Source organism: Synchiropus splendidus, chromosome 8 (assembly GCF_027744825.2).
Source record: "Synchiropus splendidus isolate RoL2022-P1 chromosome 8, RoL_Sspl_1.0, whole genome shotgun sequence".
NCBI lineage: Eukaryota > Metazoa > Chordata > Actinopteri > Syngnathiformes > Callionymidae > Synchiropus > Synchiropus splendidus.
Genome location: NC_071341.1, coordinates 14921049 through 14948092, shown reverse-complemented (window position 1 = coordinate 14948092; position 27044 = coordinate 14921049). Strand labels below are relative to the sequence as shown.

Here is a 27044-nt window from a genome sequence, read left to right as displayed (position 1 = left end):
GTGTGTGTTAAGTTGTTGTGGGGCGTCTCAACTTCAGAGTTTTAGATGATCATGACAACGTGATCGAAGTCTAAAGTAACAATTCTTGATGTAATTCACATTTATTGCAATCCAAATGACTGCAGAAATACAGTCGACAGGACAAAGTCTGCTTAGCAGTTGAGTACTAGTTGCCGACTTTATGCATCTTTATAACAAGATATGAGATCAATGATTGAAATTAAATCTTATTTCTGCTCATATTGATGGACACTTAGCTCACTTAGCTTTACATCTACGCCAAGTCACAGTCTGGGTCACCTTTAGATCTATATAATACTGGTGGAGGTACAGAATTTAAAGTTAGCTAGACTCAACCTCAAATTACGTATTGAACTATCCAAGTCATTGCAGTTATATGTTTGTACTTGTTAGTTATTTACTTGCAGAAAGTGTCCGAACAGTCTCCATAGAAACACCAACCAAGCAACGGTCAGTATATTTCAATAACCTGTCCTAGCTGTATAATTAGTAATCCCACCTGGCAAATATGATCCAAGCAGGCCCGCAGAGTTTTGAATTATACTGAGCTAATATCCCCCGCGTTTAATGATCCCCGGCGGGTAGCATGTGTTGAGCATCTACACCATCCCCAAGGTCTAATGTGCCTCTGCAATAGCTTCAAACACAGAGCCAATTGTGAATGAAGTGACAAACCAACGCTTCTTTTCCAGCGTCAGGAGGTGGACGTTGACTCTGCATTAAATGATTGTCAATAAAATTAAAGCCGAGTTATGTTGCGATTTATGGCAAATTAATGACACATTTTGAGTCTGTTCTAAATGTAAATTTAAAGAAAGATACTATCAACACCAGAATGGCCAACAATGTCTGGAAAGTTTTGCTTTTAGCATGTTGTTCAGCCTCTTCAGAGCCTCTCAGGTTGTTCTAAAGAACGTTCTAGACCACTGACTCTTAACCACTGGACCGAGGCCTTTTAGCGCCCCCTAGAAAGCCGCTGGAAGCTTTTTGTTTTCTGCCTCTGGGCAGTGAGATGCTCAGTTCCAATACACTTGCCACATATGGTGGAAGTAGTGTGTCACTGAACTGACTTGACAGCTGCAAATTTGTCAACTATATATATATATCTATCTATATCTATCTATCTATCTATCTATCTATCTATCTATCTATCTATCTATCTATATATATATATATATATTATTTTTTATTTTTATTTTTTCTTCTCTTTTTCTCAATTTTATTCTTGGTGTACAGTATGATTATTGAACACAAATGAAATCAGTAATTCTGAAATCAGTCACAGCACACATCACATCACAGCAATGAGTCAGTTGTATTCCTTGTATGGGCCCCAGTCCCATTGGTTCTGGAAGAGGTCGGCTGAGATCAAAAAGGTTACGAACCCCTGTTCTAGATCTCTGTTATGTTGTAGTAAGCAAATGTTTGCATGAGGAAAACATTATGGGCCACTCTGGTGTTGATAACAGGTCCATTTGTCTAACGTCTGACTTTAAGTGACATTTAGAACAGACACAAAATGTGTCACTAATTTGCCATCTCAGCAGAGATCAACTCAACTCAGTTTGTCTGGTCCTGTGATGGCAGTATCAGTATCTGGTGATCTCATGAAGCCTTCACCAACAACAAGCCCCTGAAAAATCTGTCTGTCTCAAATCGAAATTCCATCTTCATAGTGACGGAATCATGGCCCTGTATTGTGGTTTGGCGGTGGGATCAGACTCTTGTATGAGGACCCCGGATGGTTGGACCTATGCTCCTTCCTCCGTTCTCTGTGTTTAAGTCAGATTCATGTGAAGTTGATGTGAAGCTTCACCAATTAAATATGGCTTCATTGATAGGAGAGTAGCAAGCAAGATAAGAGTGTGAGAAAATGCAGCTCAGTGATGCGTCGTTGGTGCGACAAGAAGACATGTAGACTGGATAGGTCAAGTGCTACTACTGTATACTGTGCTGCAGTCCAATGCTTTGACCTTTAAAGTGAGTGAAGCATTTTAAATACTACATTGTATTATATTTTTAAATATTTAAATATCAACAGCAAACATCCTCTCTAGCATCTATACTATATTATATATATATTTTAAATGCTATAATATTAATTGTATAACAGCAAACATTTCCTCTCCTCAAGGATGATGTGTTTTGTTGCTGTTTACAGTTGCCAGTGACTTAATGCCCTCTGGGATTCATTAGTGTTGAGTGAACTCTGAGGATTTAGCAGTCGGGAGGTTTGAGGTCTTATCGTCATGTACACCTCAAAAACAAATAAGCCATTACCTTAATGACCTCGACATGAACCAACGTTTCTAACACAACAGGCTACAGGTGAACATGGCTTGAGCTTGAGCTCCTGTTGAGTACTATGTGGTCGATCAACATAAATAAGATGTGTTGCCAATAAGTGAATTTGTTGTATGTGAAGTGCACACAAACTACTACAAAGGTGATTTATGATGATTCATAGTAGCCGGCTGGATCTTAAGATGGCTGTTGTGTTGTGTGGTTGTGCACTTTTCCCCCCATTTTTCTCTCCTTTTTTTATGACGTATAACACTAACGTGGTCAAAATAGCATTTCTATTCTAAGTCAACAGAAATGAAATGGATGACAGGGTAATTTACTACATATTTACTTTACTACTATTTTATATAATATATTTTATATAATATATTTTGTCATTAACAAAGTTATATATATATATATATATATATATATATATATATATATATATATATATATATATATATATATATATTTTTTTTTTTTTTTTTTTTTTTTTTTTTTTTTTTAAATTTATTTTAAAGGATAACTTAAAAATGTAGAACAATTTTCCGTAATGTTCACAGCACAACATACAAGATGTAATACAGTATTCGATTACGTTCAGGTTTATCTTCATTTTTATTACTTTTTTTTTTTTTTATGCGTTCATTTGTAAATTAACCAAGAGCTGAAGTGAACTTCTCATTGCGTTCTGATGGCGACATCCTCTGGGCTCCTCGTGTAATTTCAACCATCCACTGAGGCGTATGTGTCGTTGAACAAATTCACTGAGCTGCCTGTATTAATATATATTATTGTTCTGCTTCAACAACCCAGGACATCACATGGGATCCGTATGTTGAGAGAGAATGATTCCAGCGCGTGTAAATGTGAGGTAACACTGACTATATTTCTGAAATAAATGAGAGGTAGAAAAGCGAGGTAGGTGACTTCAAGGTAGATTTATTTACAAATGTGTGAGGAATGCTTTTTTTAAATTACAGAGAATGCAGTGACATACGAGATAAAGACATTTGGAAATGATGAAAAGATTTTGGAAATGCAGACAATGTATGAGAGAATTTGTTTGTGTATTATAGTCCAGATAATGCTCTTTCATTAACTGTCGGTGTCTTTAAAACACTGATATGAAGCTGAAGGTCTCGTGTGTAAGCATATCTTCTTGAGCAAAGTTTGATGCAAAAAAAAAACCAAAAAACAGTTCTCGATCAAATTACATATCAGTCAACATATGCAAGTTTTCTATGCATCTTGAAAACTGCAACAATTTCAAAATAAACCCTGAAATACTTCCAAGGTGAGTTGAGGAGTATTTTAATTTCTACTTTCTTTATGGTTTATGTGTCCCCCTTTTCCTTTTTCATCCCCAAAACACATACAACACAGCAGCTGAAATTACATTAAAGAAATAGCACAAAGATGGATGTCATTTGTGCAAAGCCATTTCAATAGGTATAAAGATCCATTTGTTTCGGTGGTGCCAGACTGAATCCCCCAAAACTCTCAAACCACTGAAACACATTTGTCTTGTCTTTGTAAGGAAAAAAAAAAGGTTGTAAACCTTGATATTCTTCACTGGCCATTCATGTGGTGGGAAAACAGAGCCATAATGATCAAGCCATTTCCAATTTCCTTCTGAAATAAAGTGTTATTTTTTCCCGAATCTCTTTGGTTCTAATCCCATAAATAATTGGATTGAGTAACGGTGGGAAGATTAACGTCCACGCCCCGAATAACATCCTCAGTTGTGATGAAATGCCCTTAATTCTGTATGATATAATGGTGAACAGCCCCAGACACTCCAGCAGCAGGTAAACAGTCAGGTGCGTGGCGCACGTCTGAAGCGCTTTGGTTTTGGTGTCTGGCCGTTTAGACCTAAAGCAGGTGAGAAGTATGCTCAGATAAGTGTACAAGATAATCCCATTAGCCAAAATCTGGGTGACGGCTACGATGAAGAGGCCGTATATGTTGTTGATGGTGGTGTCAGCGCAGACCAGAGTTAGAAGTGAGGGGTTATCACAGTACAGATGCCTTAAGTTGGTCCCACAGTTGGGCAACCTCAGAAGCAAAAAGAAAAGCACAGCGATCATCAACACACACAGCAGCCACACGCCGAGAATAATCCTCATCACGTGAGCGTTTGTCATCACAACGTTGTACCTAAGTGGTAAACAAATGGCGATGTATCGATCATAGGCCATGGCAGTGAGAATCAGAATGGTGGCAGCACCGTAGATGTGGATGAAGAACGCTTGAGCCAAGCACGACGAGTACTGAATGGTCCTGCTGTTGCTCAGGATCCTCCTGAGGAGCTCGATGAAGAAGGCGGTGGAGCCTACAAGGTCATTCATGGGCATGTTGAGCAGAATCATATACATTGGCTGGTGAAGACATTTGTTCAGCACAATAGAGAGGATGAGAGTGAGGTTGCAGAACAGAATGATCAAGTAGGTCAGAGTTGCAAAGAGAAAGGCGGCAAGGACTGTTTCGGAGTTCAAGTTTAAGTCAGCGTATGTCATTGTGTCTGAGGCGTTGTGTTGGAGGTCCATTGTCTCTTTGACCTGAAACCATCAAAGGAAAAAGAAGCAAGAGTTAAACACTCACATCACGCACCAAAACAGACATGCCTCACTCAAACAAGCCAAAAAAGGAGCAACACCTTCAGCGTTACACTGAGAGGAATTGCTGGCCGGACTTGGCAGTATTCTGGGTTTTATAGGCGTGAACGTTGGTGTCAATCATCTCATGGGGCCTGGAGATCTCAGCCTCAGATGCTGTGACAGTGACTCCTGTGGGGTTCTGATAAATGTGGCCCTTTTCAAACAGAACATCCCTCTAAGGAGCTCTTATTCCTAGTTATTTCGCAGGAAATCCCAAAACAGCATAAAATGAGAATTATGATTGATTTGACATTTTATCTTTTTCAATCAATATCCTGAAATATTATATAATAATTTTATTTATATATAAATAAGCACACACATATATAAAATTATATGTGTTTTTATTGTTGCGTTGCATACATTTCATTTGCGTATATAATGTGTGTAATGTAAGAAGAAATAATAATGTAGGCAATGCAACCATATATATATATACATATATATATATATATATATATATATATATATATATATATATATATATATATATATATATATATATGTATATATATATATATATATATATATATATATATATATATATAGTTACAAGGTGACATGTAACTCCTGTCACTGCAGTGACCTGATTTGGAATTTTCTTTATCCAACACATGCACACACATACACACACACACACACACACACACGCACACACACACATATATATATATATATATATATAGAATTTAATTTTTTTTCTTTCTTATTTCTTCTTACATCACACAGATATTGAAGAGGTTCAGAGTGAAGAACTTCATAGAATTTCTACTCCCACTTCTCCCTATTCCTAAATTTCATCTCTATTGAGTTGGTCTGTGAGTTGGATATATATATATATATATATATATATATATATATATATATATATATATATATATATATATATATATATATATATATATATATATATATAATTTTATTTATATATAAATAAACACACACACACGTATATAAAATTATATATATGCAGTTTTTTTTTATTGTTGCGTTGCATACATTTCATTTGCGTATATAATGTGTGTAATGTAAGAAGAAATAATGACTGAAATGTATGCAATGCAACCATATATATATATATATATATATATATATATATATATATATATATATACAAGGTGACATGTAACTCCTGTCACTGCACAGGTGCACACCTGATTTGGAATTCTGTATATCCACACACACACACACACACACACACACATATATATATATATATATATATAAAATTTTATTTTTTTTCTTTCTTATTTCTTCTTACATCACACAGATATTGAAGAGGTTCAGAGTGAAGAACTTCATAGAATTTCTAATCCCACTTCTTCCTATTCTTAAAAATGTGTGAGCTAGCGTTCTGTAGTGTGTTACTGGCAGAATTTTCTTTTCCTTGTTGGTGTTAGTGACTATTTAAACTCTGATTAGAAGCTTGAAGACATGTGCTATTGACCATCTGTCATTTTTATCTCCTGACTGCTTGACACATCCAGGTTGGGCCACGCAGCTGATGTGTTGAGTGTTCAGCAGGTGTCAGCACTCTCAGCAGAGCGGTTCAACAGGAGCTCCTTTCCTCGGCCCTTGAAGATTCGTCACACACTCATGTCTCACATCACTGCTATGATGATGATAATATGACTTTAGGCCGGGCAGGTTTAATAGGTATCAGGAACCCTTTCTAGAACTCTGCGCTTGTCTGTAATGTTTTGATGTCATGAATCAAGAAACAGGTCAAACACAAAAGATAAGCATTCCATCTTGTCATTATTTAGATTTTCATTCATTTTATTTATATATGTGATTTTCCTGACATACACAGTCACAGTAATAGCGTATAAAAAAATGATGTCATAATTTCTGAACGTAAATTTCACAGTACACAAGTTTAATTCAAATTCTATAATATAAATTTCAGTTACTTCAAAATTTTTAAAATAATAAAATAATAAAAAAATATATATATATTTGACCCTGAAAATCTGCAAAGATTTCAAAAGTGTTATAACTGAGACGACATGTTTTAATTTCAATTATGATAATAATGCAACATACTTTTATTTTTAAATCTCATTCAAGTTCACAATATAGCATGTCACCCATTATTCCTCCGTACTTTCCTTTTCACGAAATTCTTTTTGAGGAACATTGCAATACACTCTTTTAGTTCTGTGATTTTCAGGCCATATAAAATGGGATCCAGAAGTGGGGGGAACGTTACCACCGACACCCCTAAAAATCTTCTCATCACGGCTGAGGCGCTTCCTATGCGGTGAGCGAGAAGTGTGACTAAAGTGTTGATTTCCAGAATCAGAAAAACAACCAGATGGGAGCCACAGGTCTGCAGGGCTTTCCTGCGGGAGGACGAGCTGTTACTGGAGACGCACGTGCGCAGAATCTGTGCATATGTGACGGTTATTAACAGCAGAGGCCCTCCCTGTAAGATGACTATGAAAAACAGGCCGTAATAATTGTTGACCGACGTGTCCTCGCATGCTAGTTTCAGTAGAGACGGGTTGTTGCAGTACAAATCCACAATGTCCCTCCTGCAAAGTGTCAGTCGGCCCAAAAGAATAAACAATGTCCCGATGAGCAGCAAACTGACAAGCCAGACAGCAACAACAAGTCGGATGAGACTATGAGGACTCATGACAGTGTTGTATTGTAAAGGGCTACAGATGGCGACGTAGCGGTCGTAAGCCATGGCGCTTAAGATCAACGAGCTGGCGGTACCGTAGAAGTGAATCATAAATGCTTGCGTGACGCAGGCCTGGTAAGTGATCAGGCTGCTCCGGGTCGCGATCACCGACAGAAAATTGGGGAAGAAGGCCGTGGCGCCGATCGTGTCGCTGATGGGCAAGTTGAGCAGCAGGAGAAACATCGGCTTGTGCAGCTTTTTCGTGAACACGATGGTCATGAACACCAACATGTTGAACGTGACAGTGAGGAGATAGATGATGATACTGAACGTGAACGTCAGGTACTGCTGTGCAGAAGAGAGGTCCAGGGTTTCTAGCCGGAGGTATTGCAGGGAGGAGGCATTCAGCATGTCGTGGGATGGGAGGCTGCCTGGTGGGGCGCTTCTGTCGACCTGAGACGTGATGGTTGCCCAGCTTTGCTCTGACACTGCAAAAGTGAGAGACTTTACAGAATAAAAATATGATTTGGAAAATGTGAAAATAACCAGTTTAAAAATGCAGTGTGAGGTGTCATGAGTGTCATGCTGAGTATAAAAGCCATCCAGCTCTTGTGAAGTCTAAAGGCTGACATGACAGCGGACCTGTTCCCGGTGGTCTCTTACCTGACACCTCCTCACTTGTGTGTGGAACCTTCCTCTGCCCAACTCACCCTGTCATTTATGGGCTTTAAGCCACAAACAGAAGTAAAACCCCTGAGATTGAAAACCCACTGCGCATACTCCGGCGATGCTACTTTGTAGGCGTGACACACGGAAGGTGCGGAATAACACGATTAATATAACACTACATATAAAATATATTATGGTTATCTTAGTTCATAAGATAACAATGAAGGCAAAAGTTGATGTCACTACAATCACAATTTAAAATTTGACATGACCTGACGTGTATTTTTGAGGCTTATTTGCAAGTTTCTGGGCAGTACAAGCAAACTGTGTCTGTATGTAAAATAGTCCTGATCAGTTTAAATAGACAATAAATGACAATATCACATGCAATACATTGGAAAATATTTACCTTGTACTGCATTATTTCATCTTACTGCCTGATACTGCTTTGAGTGTACAGTTTGATGGGAATGTATTCAGTACTGCATTTGGTTTTAAGCAAACTATGAAACAACAAGTTTACCTGGATGAGTAGAAGTTTTAAAATGGAACGTGCTGTTTGCCGTTAGCTCTGTTTGCTCGACACTACAGTCTTTGGCGTCGCAGGTCAGATGAGGGACACATTATCATCCTGCCGTGAAGCTGTGCAGTCAGGTTCGAGCAGCAACAGCCTGTTGGCTCTGACTGTGAGTCTGTGTATTCGACCTAGGGCCCCGGCCCTTAATACTGTTCATGAAAGCATTTGACATTTCATTTACGTGACTTCTTTATGGTTTATTTTGGTAAAAAGATTTGTGTATATTGTTTTTATTTTATGATGTTTATGATGTTTTGTCTCCCATTTTATTCATGATATGTCAATTTTTCTCAACATTTTGCATCAGGTGCGTTTTTTTTCTTTTTGCTTCAGTGAATTTGATGAGAAAGAAACGTGTTTGCGATTATGACATGGTTTCATTTCTAAAGGTTTCTATTTGTTTTAGTTTAAGTAAATATGGTTATTGAATACAAATGAAATCTAGACTAACATCCTTTCTATGACTTGAGTGGCCCTCAGACTTGCCTGTTCTGGAAAAGGTTAAGAACCCCTGACATCAACAAGTGTTTTTCAACCTGTTATAAGCCGCGGCACACTTCATTGAAAAAAGCCAGACTCACCACCAGTGGCACCTTGGCCAAACCGCAATGGTGCTTCGTAAAGTCCAGTAGAAAATCCCTTGTAATTTGTGAGAAATTGTACCAACTAGCTCTTTCCTATTTTTTACATGTTTTTTGTGGAAACTAATTGCAGAAAATTTATTTTCTTTTATCTTATGTCTAGAAAGCGGAGGGTCATCTGGCAAAAAAATATATAATGTTTTATTTATTGATTTATTTCAAATAAATGTTTAGATTTTATCACATTCTATTTTGCATAATTTTATTCTAGTTCGGGGAATTAGATGAGATAAAATGACCTTTATTAGTCCCTAACCCACGGTAGATTTAAAAACATTTCGAAGCTGAACAAGTCAACACATTAGCATAGATCTATAGTTTATAGTTAGATTCTGACCGAATCTGTATAATCTCCTCACGTTGGTATATCGTCAACATGTTCCAATGATCTTCATTTAGTGTCATCATATTGAACCAGAAACAGTCCAACATTAAAACCACCCAGACAGACAGAAAAAAGTTTCAACATAAGTTGACACGCTGCATCTCATTTGAAAATCTTTTTATTTAGAGTTGGTTGACAGGCGGCTGCAGGAAATACGGGTTGCATGAGGCTCCGACTTTAACATGCCTTCCTGCAGGAATTAAATAACAGAAAAAGAAAGAATGGAAATCTCTTCAGATTTTAAACAACGATCCTTTGAACTCATGGAACACCTTGTCGAGAATCACATTTACAAGCAAATACAAAATTAAATATTTGACCTGCAGCTATGACTCAAGTTAAATGTTTGCGTGCCAAATATTGAAATGTTGCTCTTTGAAATGCACATTTCTAAACTGTTAAACGCAGGTCTTCATGATGCAACAAAATGCACCGACAATCTCTGCATTAAATCAACTAGGTATTGTTATTCAAACTAATGTTTTCAAAGAAAGTGTTTTGAACATTAATCGTGGCACCAAATAGAGTAGCACAGTAAAATACATAAATGAATGAAGAATAATTTATTAATGTTTGTTCATCAACAATAAAAAAAAAATGAAGAAAACCCAGATAAAGCAATAATAATAAATAAAATAAATAATAATTTATTACATTTAGACATACTACTAAAATTGTACATATATTGCCATTTAATATTTTATTTTGGTTTTTAATTTCTTATTTGATTTGGCCTCATCTGGGTTTCTACATCTTAAGATTTGTCAGGATAATAATAACAATAACATAAGAATCCTCCTCTTTCCTCACCCATATGATCTTTAACTCAAGATTATTATTATTGGTTTTTGGTTTGTTTGTTTTTTTGCAATGAACATTTAGAACTTTGGGCTGATGAAAGTTTTTTTCAGGAAAATCATAATGGCGTCTTTGAGCTGCTTGGTGTTAAGTGCGTAGATCAGCGGGTCCAACAGAGGCGGGAAAATCAGCACAAATATTCCCAGAACTTTCCGCATGCTTGGTGACACGACCTCAAGCCTGTGACTAAGCAGCGTGAGAAAAAGGCTTATCTCCAGAACAAAGTAAACAGCCAAATGTGTGCTACACGTTTGAATGGCTTTTTTCCAAGCATCAGACACGTTGGTAATGATGCACGTGCGTAGGATGTGCAAGTAGGTGACAAGTAAAATGCCCAGTGCCGTTGACTGATACACAATGTTCATGGACATGCCAACGTAGTTAATGGGGCGAGTGTCTCCACATGACAGGCGCACAATCGATGGGTTGTTGCAAAATAAATCCACAATTTGGATTCTGCAAAATGTCAACTGCCTCTGCATCAAACACAAGAGCAGGACTGGAGGTATAATGAAGAACCAAATGGCAACAGTCATTTTCAGCAGGGTGTTTGGGCCGATGATGGTGTTGTATTTCAGAGGGTGACATATAGCAACGTAGCGGTCGTACGCCATGAAGCACAAGATCACCAAGTTTCCAGTCCCGTAAGTATGAACCAGGAACATTTGGACGATGCAAGCGGGGAAGGAAATTATTCTTTCTCCGGTGACAATCCTGAGGAGTAAATGAGGAAAAAATGCCGTGGCTCCCAACATGTCGCTGATAGGCAGGTTGCAGAGCAGGATGAACATGGGCGTGTGCAGTTTGCACACGGCAATACTTGCCAGCACCAGCAGGTTGAACAGCATGATGAGGAGATACACCAAGGTCCCCGTCAGAAACACTGGGTAGATGTACTCATCATCTAACGCCAAGTCTGGCAGAAGTAGACGAGCATCAGGGCCCACGCTTGTGTTGGTGACCGTGTCGTGGTCCTTGATCATCTCCATATCTGACGCCTAGTGCAAGAAGAAAGAAGCACATTAGCCAACATCATCTTCAGTCTTTTTGCCTGTCTGAGATCTCACCTCCAGTCGTCTGTTTGACCACCGGGTCTTTCTGGAAGGTGAGCTCGCCAGACCTGGTCTTTTATGGATCAGAACGCCAAGGTGTATTGCAGAGAGATACGTAGTGATGCCGTGAAGGCTTGTGGTCATGTGACTTTTCCCTGGAGCGATGAGTCACGTGTGAGTCCGCCGCCACTGTGCGGCTCTTAACTTTTACAGCAAAACCAAATGTGCCTCTTATGACTCTTAATTCTGACATAAACATGGCAGTTGATTTTTTTTTTTTTTTATTTTAAAGTGAAACATGATAAATTGCTTTTTAGTACCATTACGTGAGCAGCAAGAAGAAGCCAAGATGTTGCACCGTCCAGTCCCTTGGAACTTATGGAGCGGCTCTTTCTTTTGCGTCTGGATCTTGTGGGAAAGTGCTGAAGTCACATTTAAAAAGTTGAGAAATTTTACTGAGGAGGCAGAAACGATTCGCTTTATGGCAGGTTTCAGGCTGAATGAACGGTTCCTGGGCCGCACATGAGAATATTGGACACAAATGAGGAAACAAGATGCTCCATCCATCAGAAGTCCAACAATATAATGGTTTAAGCTCATAATCACACCATACAAAGATATTTTCACATTGGCTTCCCCTTATAAACAAAATTCCAGGTCTCTTCATACAATAAATACATAAACGTCTGTCAAAATACAGTGTATTGTCATAATAAAAAAAAAATCAAACTGAACTATACAACAACATGCAAGTAATAAAATCTAATAGTACCAAGATGTTAATGGACAAATACATAATGAAGAGAGAAATGACAGTGAATAAAGATTCATAATCATATCAATAGTTACATGTGCGCCAGCTCCTTCCACAATATTTATTATGGCTTTTAGTTGCACGGTCAAGACTGAGCAGATGAAACCCATGTATTTTCTTTATTTGCATCAAATCTGCAGCACAGTGTCACTGGTTCTTTCATGTTGTGTTAAAAAAATCATCATCTAGAACTTTTATTTATATTTGAGAGACCTTTTCAGTGTCCCTGCCAAATAAGCAACATTTGTCACTGAAGTTAAAGCACTTTAGTTTGCACTTTATTCCATTTGAACATGCATTCTGAGGATGTGCTTCAAAATGACAAAACCAAAATGAAAGATCTTTGAAAAACATTTATTTTGACCCCTGACCTTTTATAAACAGTGTCGGATGACTCATTTTGAATGAAATATTATAATTATTACTGACAATTGCTGTTTTAGTTTAGTTTTTTAGTTTTAGTTTAGTTTTTTTTTAGTTTTAGTTATTTAAGGTGACACAATATATTATTTAATCCATGATGAGTTTCTTTTTTCTTTTTATCAATTTATTCTGGGACGCTCGCATCCAAAATGCTGCCGACGTGCTTGTAATCTTTCATCATGAACATATATAAGCTTAAAAATTACAATTCACCATTCAAGTGTTAGAGATGACAGTAACAAGCGGAAGTGTGGCGTTTAATTTGGAAATAAATTTCAAAACTTTTGTCTGAAAACCTTAAATAAAGTCGAGCCTTAAAAGAATAAATGATGAGAACAGCATCTATTTTATTTATTTTCCATGTATTCACTGTAGTCACTTCCTCACATTCAAAACACAGGAAATTGAATTCAGTTTGTGTTATACGGCAACAAAACTGTTTTTTCATTACCATTTAAAGAAAATAAATACAGGTCTCTTTAAAGCGAAATGAGTATGATTTTCATTGACATTTCATTTCATTTGTGCATGAGCCTTCAGTTAAAGAATGATTTTCCAGAGCATGCATGCGATTTCTCCTTTAAACAAAGACTCTGTTCTTCAGGCTGAGCAAGTTGTTGCGGATCTCGCTGGTGTAGAGTCCATACACCAGCGGGTTCAGAAGAGGAGGGACGATGAAGATCAGCATGCCCATAATCTTCTGCAGGTCAGGTGACACATTTTTAAACCGATGAGACAAGATGGTGAACATTCCCACAACCTCAAAAATGATGAGTATGACCAGCTGTGCCACGCAGGTGTTGACAGCTTTGGTCTTGGCCACACTCCTCCTGGTGACACAGGCGATCAGGATCTTCACGTAAGAGAAGGCCTGCACGGACACGCTGACCACCTGCATGAGCGCCGTGTTGAACAAGCCGACGATGTTGTTGAGCCCTGTGTTTCCGCAGGTGAGTTTAACAAGAGACGGGTTGTCACAGAAGACGTTCCTGATCACAGACTTGCATCGAGGGAGTCTGATCTGCAAGGAGAAGAGTGAAATGTTCAGGATGAAGTCCAGACCCCAAACAAGAGAGACGATGCAGATGACGGCGCGGTGGGTCATGACCGAGCTGTAGCGCAGCGGCAGGCAGATGGCAACGTAGCGATCGAAGGACATCGCCGCGAGGATGAAGAGAATCCCGCCTCCGTACATGTGCAGCATGAACGCCTGCAGCACACACAGAGGGTAGGACGTCTTGTTGGTCTCGGTCACAATGTCAGACAGGACCTTCGGCAGCATGGCGGTGATGCCGATGAGGTCGTTGAGGGGGAGGCTGAACAGGATGAAGTAGACAGGCTTGTGAAGGCTGCGCTTCACCACAATCAGAGTCAGCAAGGTCAGATTGCAGAAGACACCAAAACAGTAAATAGCCAGCCCGAGGAAAAATATGGGATATTTCCCACGGAGGGGAATCACAAAGGGGTCCAGGGTCAGCTCCAGGTGCAAGCCAAAAGATTCATTGGCCATCCTCACTTCCGGAGTGAAGCAGTGTGTGGGGAAGTCCCTCGACCTGCAAGCCCTTTTTAAGTCCTGGGGACGGCAGGAAGTGATGTCATCGACTGCTTTAGGGATCAGGTGGCAAACAGGAAAGAGACCAAGGAGACGACAACTTTTTACTTTCAGTCCCTTTTTGGGTTTGTTACATGATCTATATTTGGGTTTGAACTTCATTCATGAACTTTATATCATATAAAAAGTCTCCAAAAAATAAGGACTTTATTATGATAATAGATGTAATTAAAAAATGACTCATAATTTCTTTACAAATATATCTATTTTTGAGATAATGCGTATAAACTGATTTAATAAATTGACAAATGAAGAGGTTGATCAATGATGCTGATTGTCTCGAGGTGTCAGTAGTTGTCTGTCAGCTTCAACCCTGTGACGTGCTGGAGGACTGTCCAGGGTGTCCCTGGCTTCTTGCCCGGTGTCGCTGGGATAGATTCCAGTTCCCCTACTGAGCAAGCACTAGATGATAATGAGATATTAAACCATTTTACAACTAGTTTAACTTTCGAGTTCTGTTTTAAATACTAAATAAAATTAAAATCAAATTACTAGTTATAATTTCTGCTTTTCTGTTTAAGAGAAAGAGAAAAGCGGCCTTTGGCGGTTCGATCAAGGGCCACGCTTTACACGTTTCCGTGACGACTGCTGACAGAAAATATAGGCTCAGAATTGACATAGACAAAATAGCCTTCAGTTTGAAATTAAAGTCAGTAACAATGTACAGGACTGAAACTGCACTGATAAATACAAATGTTTTTTCCACTCCCTGTAATGTCAAAACTGTGGTTAGGATATTTATCAATGGTTGTTGTGCAGTTTCTTCATATGAGTTGCAGAAATGTTTTCTCTTATTATGATTGCTGTTATAATATAGGCCTGCTTTCTCTGCAGCTCAGACTGGGTCTTCACCTAGTCTGCAGTGGTCAGTAGCTGTCCAGTAAGGCGGTGAAGGCAATCCAAACTTCTGATTGGACTGCCTTTGTTCTTCCTACCATGGGGACATTTTGGAATTATTGACCTGAATAACTAAAAAAAGATTGTTGAACACTCATCGCCTCACAGTGAGACAGAATGTTGCAGATAGCATTAGCATCTTAGCCTTAGTAGTCGACTGTGTAGCCACTGAACCAGCTATGACTTTACTGTCTCACTCTCAGAAAACTGTAGTAGGATACAAACATCTGAAGCTTTTGTCTTCTGATCAAGTATGTAAAATTATAAAACATATACTCATATAATGCTACAGTAGCTTAACTATAATCTTCACGTTAAATAGCCTTACTAGCTAAGTTTTGCCTACAATAACAACTACTGTTGATTTGAAATGAATATTTTAAATTCATTTTCTTGATCAGGTTTGCAAAGATTTATGTGGTGTTCACTATCAAGTGTCAAGTCCATCCTATGAGAGTTTATTTAGCATATGTTTCACAATAAAAATAAAGAGTTTTTATTAAAAAAAAAGCTATTAATAATGCAACTCCTGTCTTAAATAGTTGTATTAAACTAGTAAACATATCTTCCAGAAAGTGGTTACATCAGTCTGACATGGCACCTATCTTTCAAAACATTTTATTAATTACCCCCTTTGGGATGTGACTTAATTGTTGTTATTAACTGTCACAAATAGTAATTACTCTGTGGAGGACTGATGAACCACAGGGTGATTCGCAGGATGCTGTTTACTGACGGACGTCTTTAATAACACCCGAGGGGATCGTGACACTCGTGAGCAAAACATGTTGACTGGAAAATCTAAGTTTAACATTTAGAAAAACAAAAGTTTGATGTGCAGGAAAACATCAAGATATTCAGTGCCAATCTGTGGTCAGCAGTTCAGACTTTATTTTATATAAACAACACTTGTCTTAATGCTTAAAACAGTATTTGCCAGACTGTTGACTGGGGTCAAAATATTTTATTGAAGCTCAATAAAGGGTGAATGTATTGTGCATTGTAATGAAAAATAAAGCCTGTTCAAATGCGTGTATTAATTGAAATGAGACCCCAAGTGGTCACACCGCGTCCTGGGAACGCTGGGACGCTCCAGACTCTTGTGTCCAAGAGGGCAGCGGAGGCCAGCTACCCTGGAGAACCACACCCTGGAGAAAACCACGGACAAACAGGACCTCCGGACACATTAGCTATCAATTAAGACTCATTGAGTGTCTGTGGACCGATGCCCTCAGGTGTCCACTCTGGTAATAGATTTAGATAATGGGTCAAACATGGTTGTCAAAGATGCAATTGCTTCTGGAGGAGGACAGGACAGATACACGGACAGACAACACCTAATGCTCTTTCTGATACACTGGACTCTCTGTTAGTTAATGTTTTCTTTTTCACACCGTGCCAGAAAACCAAAACCCTTTGTGAGACGCGGGTTCACACTGCAGTGTCTTGGTGGGAGGCTGCAGTACTGAGTACTACACCACCATGCAGCCAAGAAGTGGAACTCCACACTTTCTCTGTGCTTTATTGTTGTAGTCAAGACCTGAGACCAGAGCATGCAGAGATCAAGAGCCAGACTCAGAGGACCGGAGACGGAGTTGAGACCAAGACCAGTGAGGCGAGGGTGGTCTCGCTCCTCACTGGTCTTGGCTTTCGACCTGGTCTCTGGTCTTGGACTTGGTTTCTGTTCGCTCTGGTCTCAGCCTCAGGTTTGGTGGCCTCAACTCTGACTGTAATGTTTTTTTCTTGATCTCCATTTTCCTTTTTCAACTCCATATTTCCCTTAAAGCGACCGGAATCAACCACTTTTATGTAATGTTAGTCTCCCCTGGCAGGAAAGGAGACAGAAAGACCCTTCAGAAACGGTTGAACGGTGTGAGAAAACTGAGTCAGACTGTTTCACGTTCTTCCGCAGGGTAAAAGACATGGTTGCCTACCAAGAAATATGAGGAATCTGTCCCACAAAAAGACCTAATATTTGTCATTTCCTTGATCTGAAATTCAACGTGTTGTAGTTCTGTGAAGCTCCGGAAATAGAAAGCGCGTTCTCTTATTTCAGTGAAGCACACACTTGTTGTAAACAACACAATTTTAATTTCATCCGCAACAGAGGTCTGCAACGATTACACAGCATTTACACACTTTACTGCATCATTCATCTCATTCAGAGCAGGCTGAGTCGAGGCTTTCATTCAGTGAAGATTAGCAGCACGATTATTTGAAGGATTATCTCTGAATATTCCAAAATACTCAAACATGTTACTAGGTTGCTGCCAGCTGCGACAACAAATCACTGAAAAACTGAAGTTGACAAAGTGAGTTTATCTGCATGTTTAAGTGCATGTACTGTACAGCTGCAGGCTACTGCATATAGTTTGCGTTGTACTGAAAAGCAAAATTCTGGCTGTCAATAAATTGGTATTAATTCAGCTGAAATATATCAAATCACATTTTAATTGAAAAACATTGCAAATGGTTACACTTGATTTTTTTTTTAATATTAAAAAAACAAAACACTGCAATATATCATACACTTTATTCAGTCAAATATATATTTTGAAGATATTTATGATTTGAAATTCCTATTTAACATTCCTTCTGAAAATATTGCAGCCTCTAAATGCTACTCTAAATAGCTTTCCCCATGATGAGTAGACTCATGAGAAAGACCATGATGAAGAAGATCCACATGAAGAAGCGGTCCAGAACCTTGGCCACCTTCTTCCACTCCCCAGTTCTCTTCTGCGTGGCCCTCTGGTCTCTGTAGCAGTTGGCTATGTACTCAATGTTCTGCAGCAAGTGGCTTTCCCCGCAGGGGGCGCTGTAGGGAACTTCTTTCCTGTCCCCATCGCTCACGCCCCCTTTCCTGCATCTCCTCTGAGCCCCAGACTCCCCGCAGTCCATGCTGATGAAGATGCCGTTTTTCCATGTACCGTATTCCTGGGTGGGGTTTATTCCCATGGAGCCAGCCGGACTCTTCATCTGATCATCTTCTGCAGACACGAAGCCCACTGTCTCCTGACCCCTCTCCATTCTGAAGACGGCGTCATCTCGTCCTTGACCCGCCTGCCCGTTCATGTTGGCGCTCCTGACGGGAGGAGGGTCCTGCTTCTCCGGCTGCGGTGACATGCAGTTCTCCCCGACCTCATACACGAAACACATCCTCGCCAGGTACTGGAGAATCACCTTCTTGGCCCACTTTGGTACGGGCTTGGCGTCTGGGCCGCAGTGGTGGATGTTCATGATGAAGATGGTGAGGGCGGTGGAGGCTGTGATCATCGTCATCGTGGCGATGTAGTACTTCCCTGTGGAGTCAAAAAAATAAAGTATTATTTTTGTATTCCCAAAAATGATACATGACCAAATTTTCAATTTTTTTTGTGTTAAGACCAAGATGCTTTCTCAGACCGTAGTTTCGTGCCTAAACAGTGAATCCAAGTTTGGTGAATCATTGGAGTGTTATTTTACCGATCAGTGGCACATTCTCCGACGGCGGCATGATCTCAGCGACCAGCAGTTGGAAGACGGTGAGAGCCAGCATGACGGTGACTCCCAAAGACACCTTTTCTCCGGAGTCGGCCGGCAAGTAGAAGCCCAGCGGCGCCAGGAACGAGATCATCACACATGGGATCAGCAGGTTGAAGACGTAGAAGGAAGCCCTCCTCTTCAGCATGAGCGTGTACGTGACGTCAGGGTACGGGTCGGCGCAGCAGCCGTACAGAATGATGTTTTTCTTGGCCGGCATGCCCAGAATCTCCCACTCCACGTTCTCCACCAGGTCAGCCAGGTCGGCGCTGTCCAGGGCGTTCAGGATGTCCAGCTGGTTCCCGTTGTAGGTCCAGGAGCCGTAGGTGAACCTGCACTGCTGAGCATCAAAAGGGAAGAAAGACACGTCCACTCTGCAGGAGCTTTTAGTGATGGCCGGCGAATCCCACATGATCTGGCCGTCGTGCCGGATCACCACGTTGGTGTCCATGGGCCCGGTGAAATGATCATCTGCGCTGAAAGATAAAGACCAGATAACAGCCTGGACTAACCATCGCCCAACCTATTGTCCAAAGACGAGTCAGAAGACCGAGGCACAAGTTCACCCGCTGAGTGAGTCAACACGAGACATGTTGCACCTCATCCTCAGTACAGTCTGTGTTTCATGTTTTCAGTGATGTCCCATGTTGTTCAATCAGAAGTGTGAGTTCAGAATGTGCGTCACCATCCTTTCAGCTCCATTTTTCTCATTTACAAAGAGAGCGAAATATGTGTTAAACCTGAGGCCTGAGTGCCAAATCCCGCCCACCAGGTCGTTTGATGTGGCTGCTGAGTAGTTGAACACAAGTTACATCCGACTTACGACGTGGTTGTGTGCTTAAAACTAACATCCCCAACTAAATGAATGCATCTTGACACTAACCAACAAAATCCAAAATATTGACACTTTACTGTTCTAGACCCTTAGATAATTAGAAATTTGGTTAGGACTGCAAAGATTATGTCAAAAGCCAAACAACCAGAATGTCTGCAGGGAAATGAAAATTGATCAAGATATTAGCTGCATAGGCTAAGAACAAAAAAAAGTTCTTATTACAGTATATAATATATAATAATACTATATATATTATTCTAAATTATAGCGTAATGATGGTGATAAATATTCAGTTTTGAATGTGAAAAATAAATAAATAAAAGATAAACAAAGCATTTTGAATCTCTTCTTTTGTATAAATAATAAATAGAAGATATAACAGATAAAAAGTATATATTTAAAACATATATCATTGTTAAAATAATAATCATTACAATAATACTTGTAATTCAGAAAAAAATGTTTAAAAGTATTCAAAAGTGACTCACTGTGGCTACACCTGATAAGACATGTGACCTATAAGTGGTAACAAGTAATAAGTAGGGGTGTTTTAATTATACATTATGATCGCTGAACAAAAGAACCAAACAAAAACATTTAAAAGCAATAAAAAAATAATAAAAAAAAAAAAATTTTTTTTACAAATTCAAAAGAGAAATGAATTAATACGAAGCAGAAGCGTTTCGAACTGATATAATATTGTGAGAAAATTCAACAGTTAGACAATGAAAAAAGCATCTGCAACTCTTAAGTTTAAGCAAAAACACTGGTCAGCAATGTTGCTGCTGCTCCACTGCTGACTGGATCAATTCAGAGGATATTAGTGAATGAATGTCACATGATAGAAGCATCTTCATTGGGCCAATACTGACTTATTTAAACAATGTAGAGTCATTTGAGCTATTGGCAGTGATTTTTTTTTTCTCTGTGAATGCGTACTTGTGGACCCATCATCACTGACACATGAAAAACCCACGATGGTCCGGACACTCCCGTGAATAAGAGCTTCCAGGAGTGTCCAGCTTGTGCCACCGAGTCTGACCGTCTTAAAGCAAGCCGACCTTTGACCTGGAACCAATCCGACCTACTTGTTATATAGGACAATATCAGGTCTCCATACATAACTACTAGGTATGCGGATGGTATCCAGGCCGTCGTAATCATCTTTCTCCCATTTGAGATGAGCGTCGACCCACACTTGGCGGATCCACAAGTAAGCGGTCAAAATTTGATTTCGCTCATCCTGGAAAACAGCGAAGGTTGTCAACAGCAAACTCCGACGTGTGGGTTTCTGCTCTGCTCAGTACCATGTCGATGATTTGGGACAGCGTGACCTGCAGGGTGACGTTCAGGATGATGTTGGTGTCCTCCACGGGTCTGAGAGCGCTGGTGTAGTTGGCAAACAGGTCGTTGAGAAGCTTTTGGGCATAGCTGCCATGGGCACCCCGACAACCTGAGAACAAGCGGGAGATTTACCCACATCCCAAATCCATGTGTCATCATTGTGTAAATAACATTCAGATCATGCAGAGCAGGCCACAGCGCTGCAGACGTGAGACGTGATGTGAAAGCGTGACAGATGGTGTGAAGAGTGAACCAGGATGAGTTGGCGTCTGTTAATCTGTGTTGGAGATCAGGCAAATCTGTCTTCATGCACCAGCATGGATGAATTGTATGAATCATGTTGAGGGCTTAAATTTACTCACATCAAATCCTCCCATCTTTGATCAAGATCTTACTGTCATTTTCTGTTTGTTTCTGACTTTGAGCTAAACTGAACTTGTTGGACGTAAAGAGAGACTTTGTGTGAGTGGCTTCCTCTTTGTGTCCGATGCTAAAATTAAAAGACTATCCAAATCCAATGTCCAGTTGAGATGCTAGCTGGTGTTCTGGTTATTGGTTTTAACTGACGTAGTGGGGAGTAATAAATAATTATTTCATATAAATAATAGGAGAATTTAAATTTCCTTTCATTTCAAACAAAAATGGAGAAACACTAATAATTGAGATTCAAAACAGTGTTGTCTTATTTTTCCACAGTTATTTTCCATACAATTTATTAAACATTAATGATATAAATTAATAAATATGTCGGCTTGTACAAAATAAAAAAAGTAAAAAAATATAAAACAGTTACAGTAGTAGTTATATGATAATAATATTAGAGATATCGTAATAATGCCTTCCAAATCCAATGTGTTATTTTGTCAATGCTACATGTAGCACGTAGCAATTGTGTTTGCACTAGTAGTATATGTAAAAATCGAATTTACAGCCCATTAAATTCATAAAAGGACATAAGAAAACTACAAAGTAGTGAATACTTTGAATATTACAACTAACTAATATTACAACTAAAATAAGATATATTTCAGTTTTCTAGTTGATCACTGACCTTAAGCCCCAGGTCTGATACAAGTGCATGTCAATGTGGAATATGAAGAATAAATGAATAAAGATGACGTCCTCGTGTCTCATAAACTGTTACAAATCTCAGACTTGAAGTCGACTAGTTTTTCAAAGGTTTGATTCACACCAGAACGTTGGGGTCTTTGATTTTATTCGAACATAAATTTATCTCGATTGATGTAGTGGAATGAAATGAGAGTATGTTTATGTCAACAGAGTGTTTGGACCAGCCAGATGTTTATTCTGAGTCGCAGTTTCAATCAAGCCTGGGAGCACAGAAGGAGGCCGGATTATGGTGATGGCAAAATAATGGTGCGGGGATGCGTCCGGTGCATTAAAAAAAATGGAAATGAAATGGAATGAAGGTTTCTGTATAAAGTTGACATGATGGAATAAAAAATACTGATTTTTTTTCAAGTCCACCAATGAAACAAGACAGTTAGAAACTCACATGGTGTGATACAGAGAAGCACCAGGAGAAATGTTTGGATCATCCATCCTTTCATCTTGTCTGAGGATCTTAATTCCAGTACATTCAGGTGACCGGATTGACGGGAATCATCTGGGAAAATGTGAGAGCACCAGTGCTGTAGAAGAGTGTTTGTCCTGTCCAAGCAGGGTGGGTTTGTTTTAGATGAAGGGGCGCAGGGGGAGGAGCCACAACAGCCATGCACGAAGATCTAGTGATGAAATTGTAAATATAAAATAATTAAAAAAAAATCAAATAAAAGCACTATATCTACTATTCCATGACATTTTTACATTCTATTCATTGAGTCAAAAATAATTTATTAATTGGTGGTGTTTTTGATGCCTGTAATATTATAATTAATATTATCATTTAAAACAAAATAAAGCGAATTTAAGAAATCGGTACACAACCATTAAACGCCGATAGCGACAGCATTTTCAATGTGATGCTCTTATTCTCCTTTCTCGTTAGTTATCCTGTAAACGCGTGATGTCACTGTCGCCTCAGACCGGTTCCCAGCCTCAGATCGACTTCCTATTTTCGTGCCATAAATCCGTCCTTCTTGAGCACGCGTGCCGAGTGATGCTAGTCAAACTAGCCCTTCTTGACCGTCGTGTGACCGCGTTATTGCCGACCACCCTCGGTCATTTCTGTCATCGAACAAGTCGAGTCTGGGTCGAAGATGCTGCATGGTTCCGCTATTCTGGGCAGCGAGAGAACGCCTGTCATCCGGGTCTCGTTCGGCAGCTGTGTGGCGGCCACCGCATGTCTGCCGCTGTTCGGACTCGTCCTCTGCGTCTTCATATCTTCCTATTTCCACTTCGAGGACTCGACTGGGACGCACTGCCAGGTATCCAACACGGTGGCGTCCCTGTAACTGGCGCCTCGACTGTTCATCACAGCCTGTAACATGGAAGATTATGGTCTCGCACCCTTCAACCAATGTTTACATTACACTGAAACCTCAGGGCAAAACAAACACTAAAACCGAGCGTGTACAATTCCTCATATTTTAGCAACCCTGCTGTTAATATTGTTTTTTTTTTCCCGTATAGTCATCAGTTATAAATTTCTGATGAACCTTCTTAGTTTTTTTCTTTCTATTTTTGTATGTCTGTCTTTCTTTCCCAAATGCTCCAGACAGTTATTTATTAAATGTTTTTTTTCCCTAAAATATAATAATAATAGCTATTTTGTATTCACACACAAAAAAAAAAACAGTTTTCTTAATAATTCTCATTTTATTTATTACCTCTGCACTACTGAGCTAATATCATTACGTACTAGGCAGCATCATATATTGTTGTTTTTTTTACAATTGTTTCCATACATTTATATTATTTAATTGATCTATGGGCCACACATTAGATTAGGCAACATTTCAACCTACTTATTCATATGTGTATTCATAACATATTAGCCAGTACTTAATCATTCTGAAGCAGTAGTTGGTGTCTTGTCAAGACTGATGATATTATACTCTGGAGCAGTGAGAAAACATTCTCTAAACAACGCCATAATTACCATGTATGAACCACAAATAAATAAGATATTAATTTATTAATAGTTAGTGTGTATTCACCAATCTAAAGTTTATGTTTTCAGTGTTTCAATTTCAATCATTGCCTTGTTTAGATGGAATTATTTCATGACACATATGCATTACACATATCAACACATCGTATCTTTTGTAACGGTTTGTTGTTTACTAACTGATTGTGTCCTATATTGAAGTGAAACAGGTCAGTTGAATTAGCTGCAGTATGCGAACTCACCACTAGATGGTAGCACTGTATTCCACTGACCAAATCACCTTCTTTGACTCTGTTTCAGGTCCCTAACTACCTTCCTTCCATCAGTGCCTCCATCAGTTTGAGTCCTGAATGTCAGATCTGGAGATTCTGCATTGGTCTCCACTCCGCCCCCAGGATCCTGCTGGCCTTCTCCTATTTTAAGTTTTACAAATCCCGCTTCTCTACCAAACTGCCTGAGAGTTTCCTTGGCTTTCTCAACTTGGCCTTTTCCATCTTGGAGAACCTCGGCCTCCTGCTGCTCACATACGTATCGTCCAGCGAAACCTACTGTAAGTCATGCATTGTACCAGCATGTTTTCAGAAGGAGCCAGGAGTAACTTCACCGCTGTCTTGCAGTCATTCATGAGGAGGGTTTCGTCCTCTTCATCTTGAGCTCCCTCATCTACATGCTGATCACCTGTCGCCTGTGGAAGACAATTAAGAACTACTCATTGAATCCGGAGGTACTCACTGGCAGAAGTGTCATTTTCTATCTGAAGCTAATTTCTAATTTTTGTTCAGGACTCCAGATCTCACCTCTGGAAGAAACGTTTCCTAGTTATCTACATCATCTGTTGCGCTTTTGCTGGATTCTTTTTCTGGAAGCACAACATGTACTGTGAATCAGGAAGTAAGTTTTTACTCTTTGTTCTCATGTACTGCAGACCAATGTTTTATCTCATTTTGTGTGCAGGTTACACAATGTTCGCCTTGTTCGAGTATCTCATCGTCCTTTCCAACATGGCCTTCCATCTGACGGCCGTCTGGGACTTCAAAACGCGGGAGGTCATGGTCATTTCTTCCACTGAGGATAAAGACTTTTGACTAGGAACTTGCCGACACGAGAGCTTTCTCTGGTTTAACATGACAGACAGTACTTCAAGTATGTAAAGGTTATATATTTGACTGTTTTTAGTTGTTCCGGTGCCTATTAAGACTTGGGATACCAGTATTAGCGTCAGAGGTGAGCTACGTTTCTGGACTAGAGTCTGTGTTTCAGACGTGTGAATGATAATTTAATTTAATTTAATTTAATTTAATTTAATTTAATTTAATTTAATTTAATTTAATTTAATTTAATTTTATTTAACAATTTGCTCTCTAGACAATACGGAAGCTTTGTAAGTGCAGGAGTTCCTGGTCCACTGATCACACTGATGCACAAGACACGTGGCAGCTAGGAGGATAACAACAACAAACATGGAGGAATCAGTGAACAAAAGCAAACAAAAGCATCTGTTTGCTTTTGTTCAGGGAGGTTTTTCACTACAGAATGGCCAGGGTTTCCACTACTCTGAATGTTTTTGAAATTGTTATAACATTGAAATTACATTACATATACAAATATTTTCAAGACATTAAAAGAGCTTTAGTTTAAATAAGGCGATATAAAAACTTGAATATAGCCACCATCGTGATCTATTGTACTATTGTCAAACTGATGCAAAACGTATGTATGGGTCCAGTAATATACCAAATTCAGTCAAATTGAAAATGTGGCTTCTTGTGGCAAATATTCTTATACCAATAAACCGCGATTAATTGATATTAATTGATCACAAATGCTCTAATTAATTAGATTTTTTTTTAATCGAATCCCACCCCAAATATTTACACATTTTACCTTCTGTTCTGTTTGTAAAATATTCACCACTTAAGAGGATCATCCATTATTTATGATTTATCTTGAGAATTTTTAAATAAATCTTTAAATAATATCTAATCAAAGCATCCAATATCATAGTGTAATTCAATGTTTTAAGTTTTATAATATTTAAATCACAATATTTAAGTTTCATTTAAGATTATTTTTGTTCCTGTCCTTCTGTCTTTTGACTTGACAGCCCATAATGTTGGTCACATAAAAATTAAATATAAAAAACGTGGCCCCTTCAGAGCTTGAATTGTCCTCCTCTGGTGTATACAATATTATACATGCAGTTCTATCATGTAAAATTGTTATTGAATAATTGCATCATGGGTTCTGAATGGGCTCGGACGATGATTTCAAATTGAAGTGTGTCATTTAACTATTGATGCATTCTTCTGCTAAAAGGTTGATGTGGTTAAATACAGTTTAAGCTTTGTTGTCCTTCACTGCCAATTGATATACGGTTATAAAAATCTTAAATAAAACATGTAACACAACTGCTCTGGTTATTTTATATTGCTAGCGATTTATAGTGAGAGTGAGGTGGAAGAGGAGCAGGAAGAATGGAAGAAGAGTGAAGACACTGGGAGTTGAGTCTTCTGGAGTGATGGGCATAAATTCAAGGAGGTGAAGAGGAGAGTGCAGCCTGGGTGGAGCTGTTGGGGATTACCATCAGGGGCAGCATGTGTGAATGGAAAGCTTCTGTAGTGAGACTTGATACTGGATTGTGAGACTCAGGAGCTTCAGAGCCCTTGGAGTGAAATAATGAAAGAAGATATGGTTTCTCCGGCTTCATAATTTAGAGAAATTGTTCTCGTCTATCACTTGTTTAGTTTAT

The 27044-nt window shown here is 39.1% G+C and overlaps 6 protein-coding genes across 6 annotated transcripts; 1 reads left to right on the top strand and 5 right to left on the bottom strand.

Annotated features, from left to right (window-relative positions):
* Positions 1 to 3520: 3520 nt before the first annotated feature.
* Positions 3521 to 4932, bottom strand: LOC128763443 (putative gustatory receptor clone PTE01). The gene is made up of 3 exons (XM_053872224.1): positions 4912 to 4932; positions 3961 to 4868; positions 3521 to 3584 (listed from the first exon to the last, which is right to left on the bottom strand). The coding sequence occupies exons 1-3, from the start codon at positions 4930 to 4932 to the stop codon at positions 3521 to 3523; spliced, it is 993 nt and encodes a 330-aa protein (XP_053728199.1).
* Positions 4933 to 7053: 2121 nt separating this feature from the next.
* LOC128763442 (olfactory receptor 52B2-like) lies at positions 7054 to 8007 on the bottom strand. The gene has a single exon (XM_053872223.1). It carries the CDS (start codon positions 8005 to 8007, stop codon positions 7054 to 7056), a length of 954 nt encoding a protein of 317 aa, XP_053728198.1.
* A 2021-nt stretch (positions 8008 to 10028) lies between these two features.
* On the bottom strand, positions 10029 to 12378 carry LOC128763616 (olfactory receptor 2AT4-like). The gene is made up of 3 exons (XM_053872605.1): positions 12099 to 12378; positions 11794 to 11933; positions 10029 to 11724 (listed from the first exon to the last, which is right to left on the bottom strand). Exons 1-3 carry the CDS (start codon positions 12376 to 12378, stop codon positions 10747 to 10749), a joined length of 1398 nt encoding a protein of 465 aa, XP_053728580.1. The 3' UTR covers positions 10029 to 10746.
* Positions 12379 to 13565: 1187 nt separating this feature from the next.
* LOC128763617 (olfactory receptor 4E1-like) lies at positions 13566 to 14729 on the bottom strand. The gene has a single exon (XM_053872606.1). It carries the CDS (start codon positions 14727 to 14729, stop codon positions 13596 to 13598), a length of 1134 nt encoding a protein of 377 aa, XP_053728581.1. The 3' UTR covers positions 13566 to 13595.
* Positions 14730 to 18140: 3411 nt separating this feature from the next.
* chrna10a (cholinergic receptor, nicotinic, alpha 10a) lies at positions 18141 to 23602 on the bottom strand. The gene is made up of 5 exons (XM_053872604.1): positions 22742 to 23602; positions 21189 to 21334; positions 20970 to 21124; positions 18990 to 19522; positions 18141 to 18826 (listed from the first exon to the last, which is right to left on the bottom strand). The coding sequence occupies exons 1-5, from the start codon at positions 22794 to 22796 to the stop codon at positions 18150 to 18152; spliced, it is 1566 nt and encodes a 521-aa protein (XP_053728579.1). The 5' UTR covers positions 22797 to 23602; the 3' UTR covers positions 18141 to 18149.
* On the top strand, positions 23270 to 26684 carry LOC128763618 (post-GPI attachment to proteins factor 2-like). Its single transcript, XM_053872607.1, has 5 exons — positions 23270 to 23612; positions 24596 to 24845; positions 24913 to 25019; positions 25078 to 25186; positions 25250 to 26684. Exons 1-5 carry the CDS (start codon positions 23445 to 23447, stop codon positions 25378 to 25380), a joined length of 765 nt encoding a protein of 254 aa, XP_053728582.1. The 5' UTR covers positions 23270 to 23444; the 3' UTR covers positions 25381 to 26684.
* The last annotated feature ends 360 nt before the right edge of the window (positions 26685 to 27044 follow it).

Bases quoted from the DNA above. Each gene is read 5' to 3' on its own strand.
- LOC128763618 (XM_053872607.1), top strand. From the start codon at position 23,445: ATGCTGCATGGTTCCGCTATTCTGGGCAGCGAGAGAACGCCTGTCATC. The intron at 24,846-24,912 runs GTAAGTCATGCA...GCTGTCTTGCAG, and splicing joins ATCGTCCAGCGAAACCTACT to TCATTCATGAGGAGGGTTTC. The intron at 25,020-25,077 runs GTACTCACTGGC...ATTTTTGTTCAG, and splicing joins ACTACTCATTGAATCCGGAG to GACTCCAGATCTCACCTCTG.
- LOC128763617 (XM_053872606.1), bottom strand. From the start codon at position 14,729: ATGAAGTTCAAACCCAAATATAGATCATGTAACAAACCCAAAAAGGGA.
- LOC128763443 (XM_053872224.1), bottom strand. From the start codon at position 4,932: ATGTCTGTTTTGGTGCGTGAT. The intron at 4,869-4,911 runs GTGAGTGTTTAA...TGATGGTTTCAG, and splicing joins TGTCTGTTTTGGTGCGTGAT to GTCAAAGAGACAATGGACCT. The intron at 3,585-3,960 runs AATAACACTTTA...TATTTCAGGGTT, and splicing joins ACCAAAGAGATTCGGGAAAA to TATTTTGAAATTGTTGCAGT.
- LOC128763442 (XM_053872223.1), bottom strand. From the start codon at position 8,007: ATGCTGAATGCCTCCTCCCTGCAATACCTCCGGCTAGAAACCCTGGAC.
- LOC128763616 (XM_053872605.1), bottom strand. From the start codon at position 12,378: ATGAGCTTAAACCATTATATTGTTGGACTTCTGATGGATGGAGCATCT. The intron at 11,934-12,098 runs GTACTAAAAAGC...TCATCGCTCCAG, and splicing joins TTCTTGCTGCTCACGTAATG to GGAAAAGTCACATGACCACA. The intron at 11,725-11,793 runs GTGAGATCTCAG...TTCTTGCACTAG, and splicing joins GGTCAAACAGACGACTGGAG to GCGTCAGATATGGAGATGAT.
- chrna10a (XM_053872604.1), bottom strand. From the start codon at position 22,796: ATGAAAGGATGGATGATCCAAACATTTCTCCTGGTGCTTCTCTGTATC. The intron at 21,335-22,741 runs GTGAGTTTCTAA...GCTTGTTCTCAG, and splicing joins GCTTCTCTGTATCACACCAT to GTTGTCGGGGTGCCCATGGC. The intron at 21,125-21,188 runs GTACTGAGCAGA...GCTGTTTTCCAG, and splicing joins TGTCCCAAATCATCGACATG to GATGAGCGAAATCAAATTTT.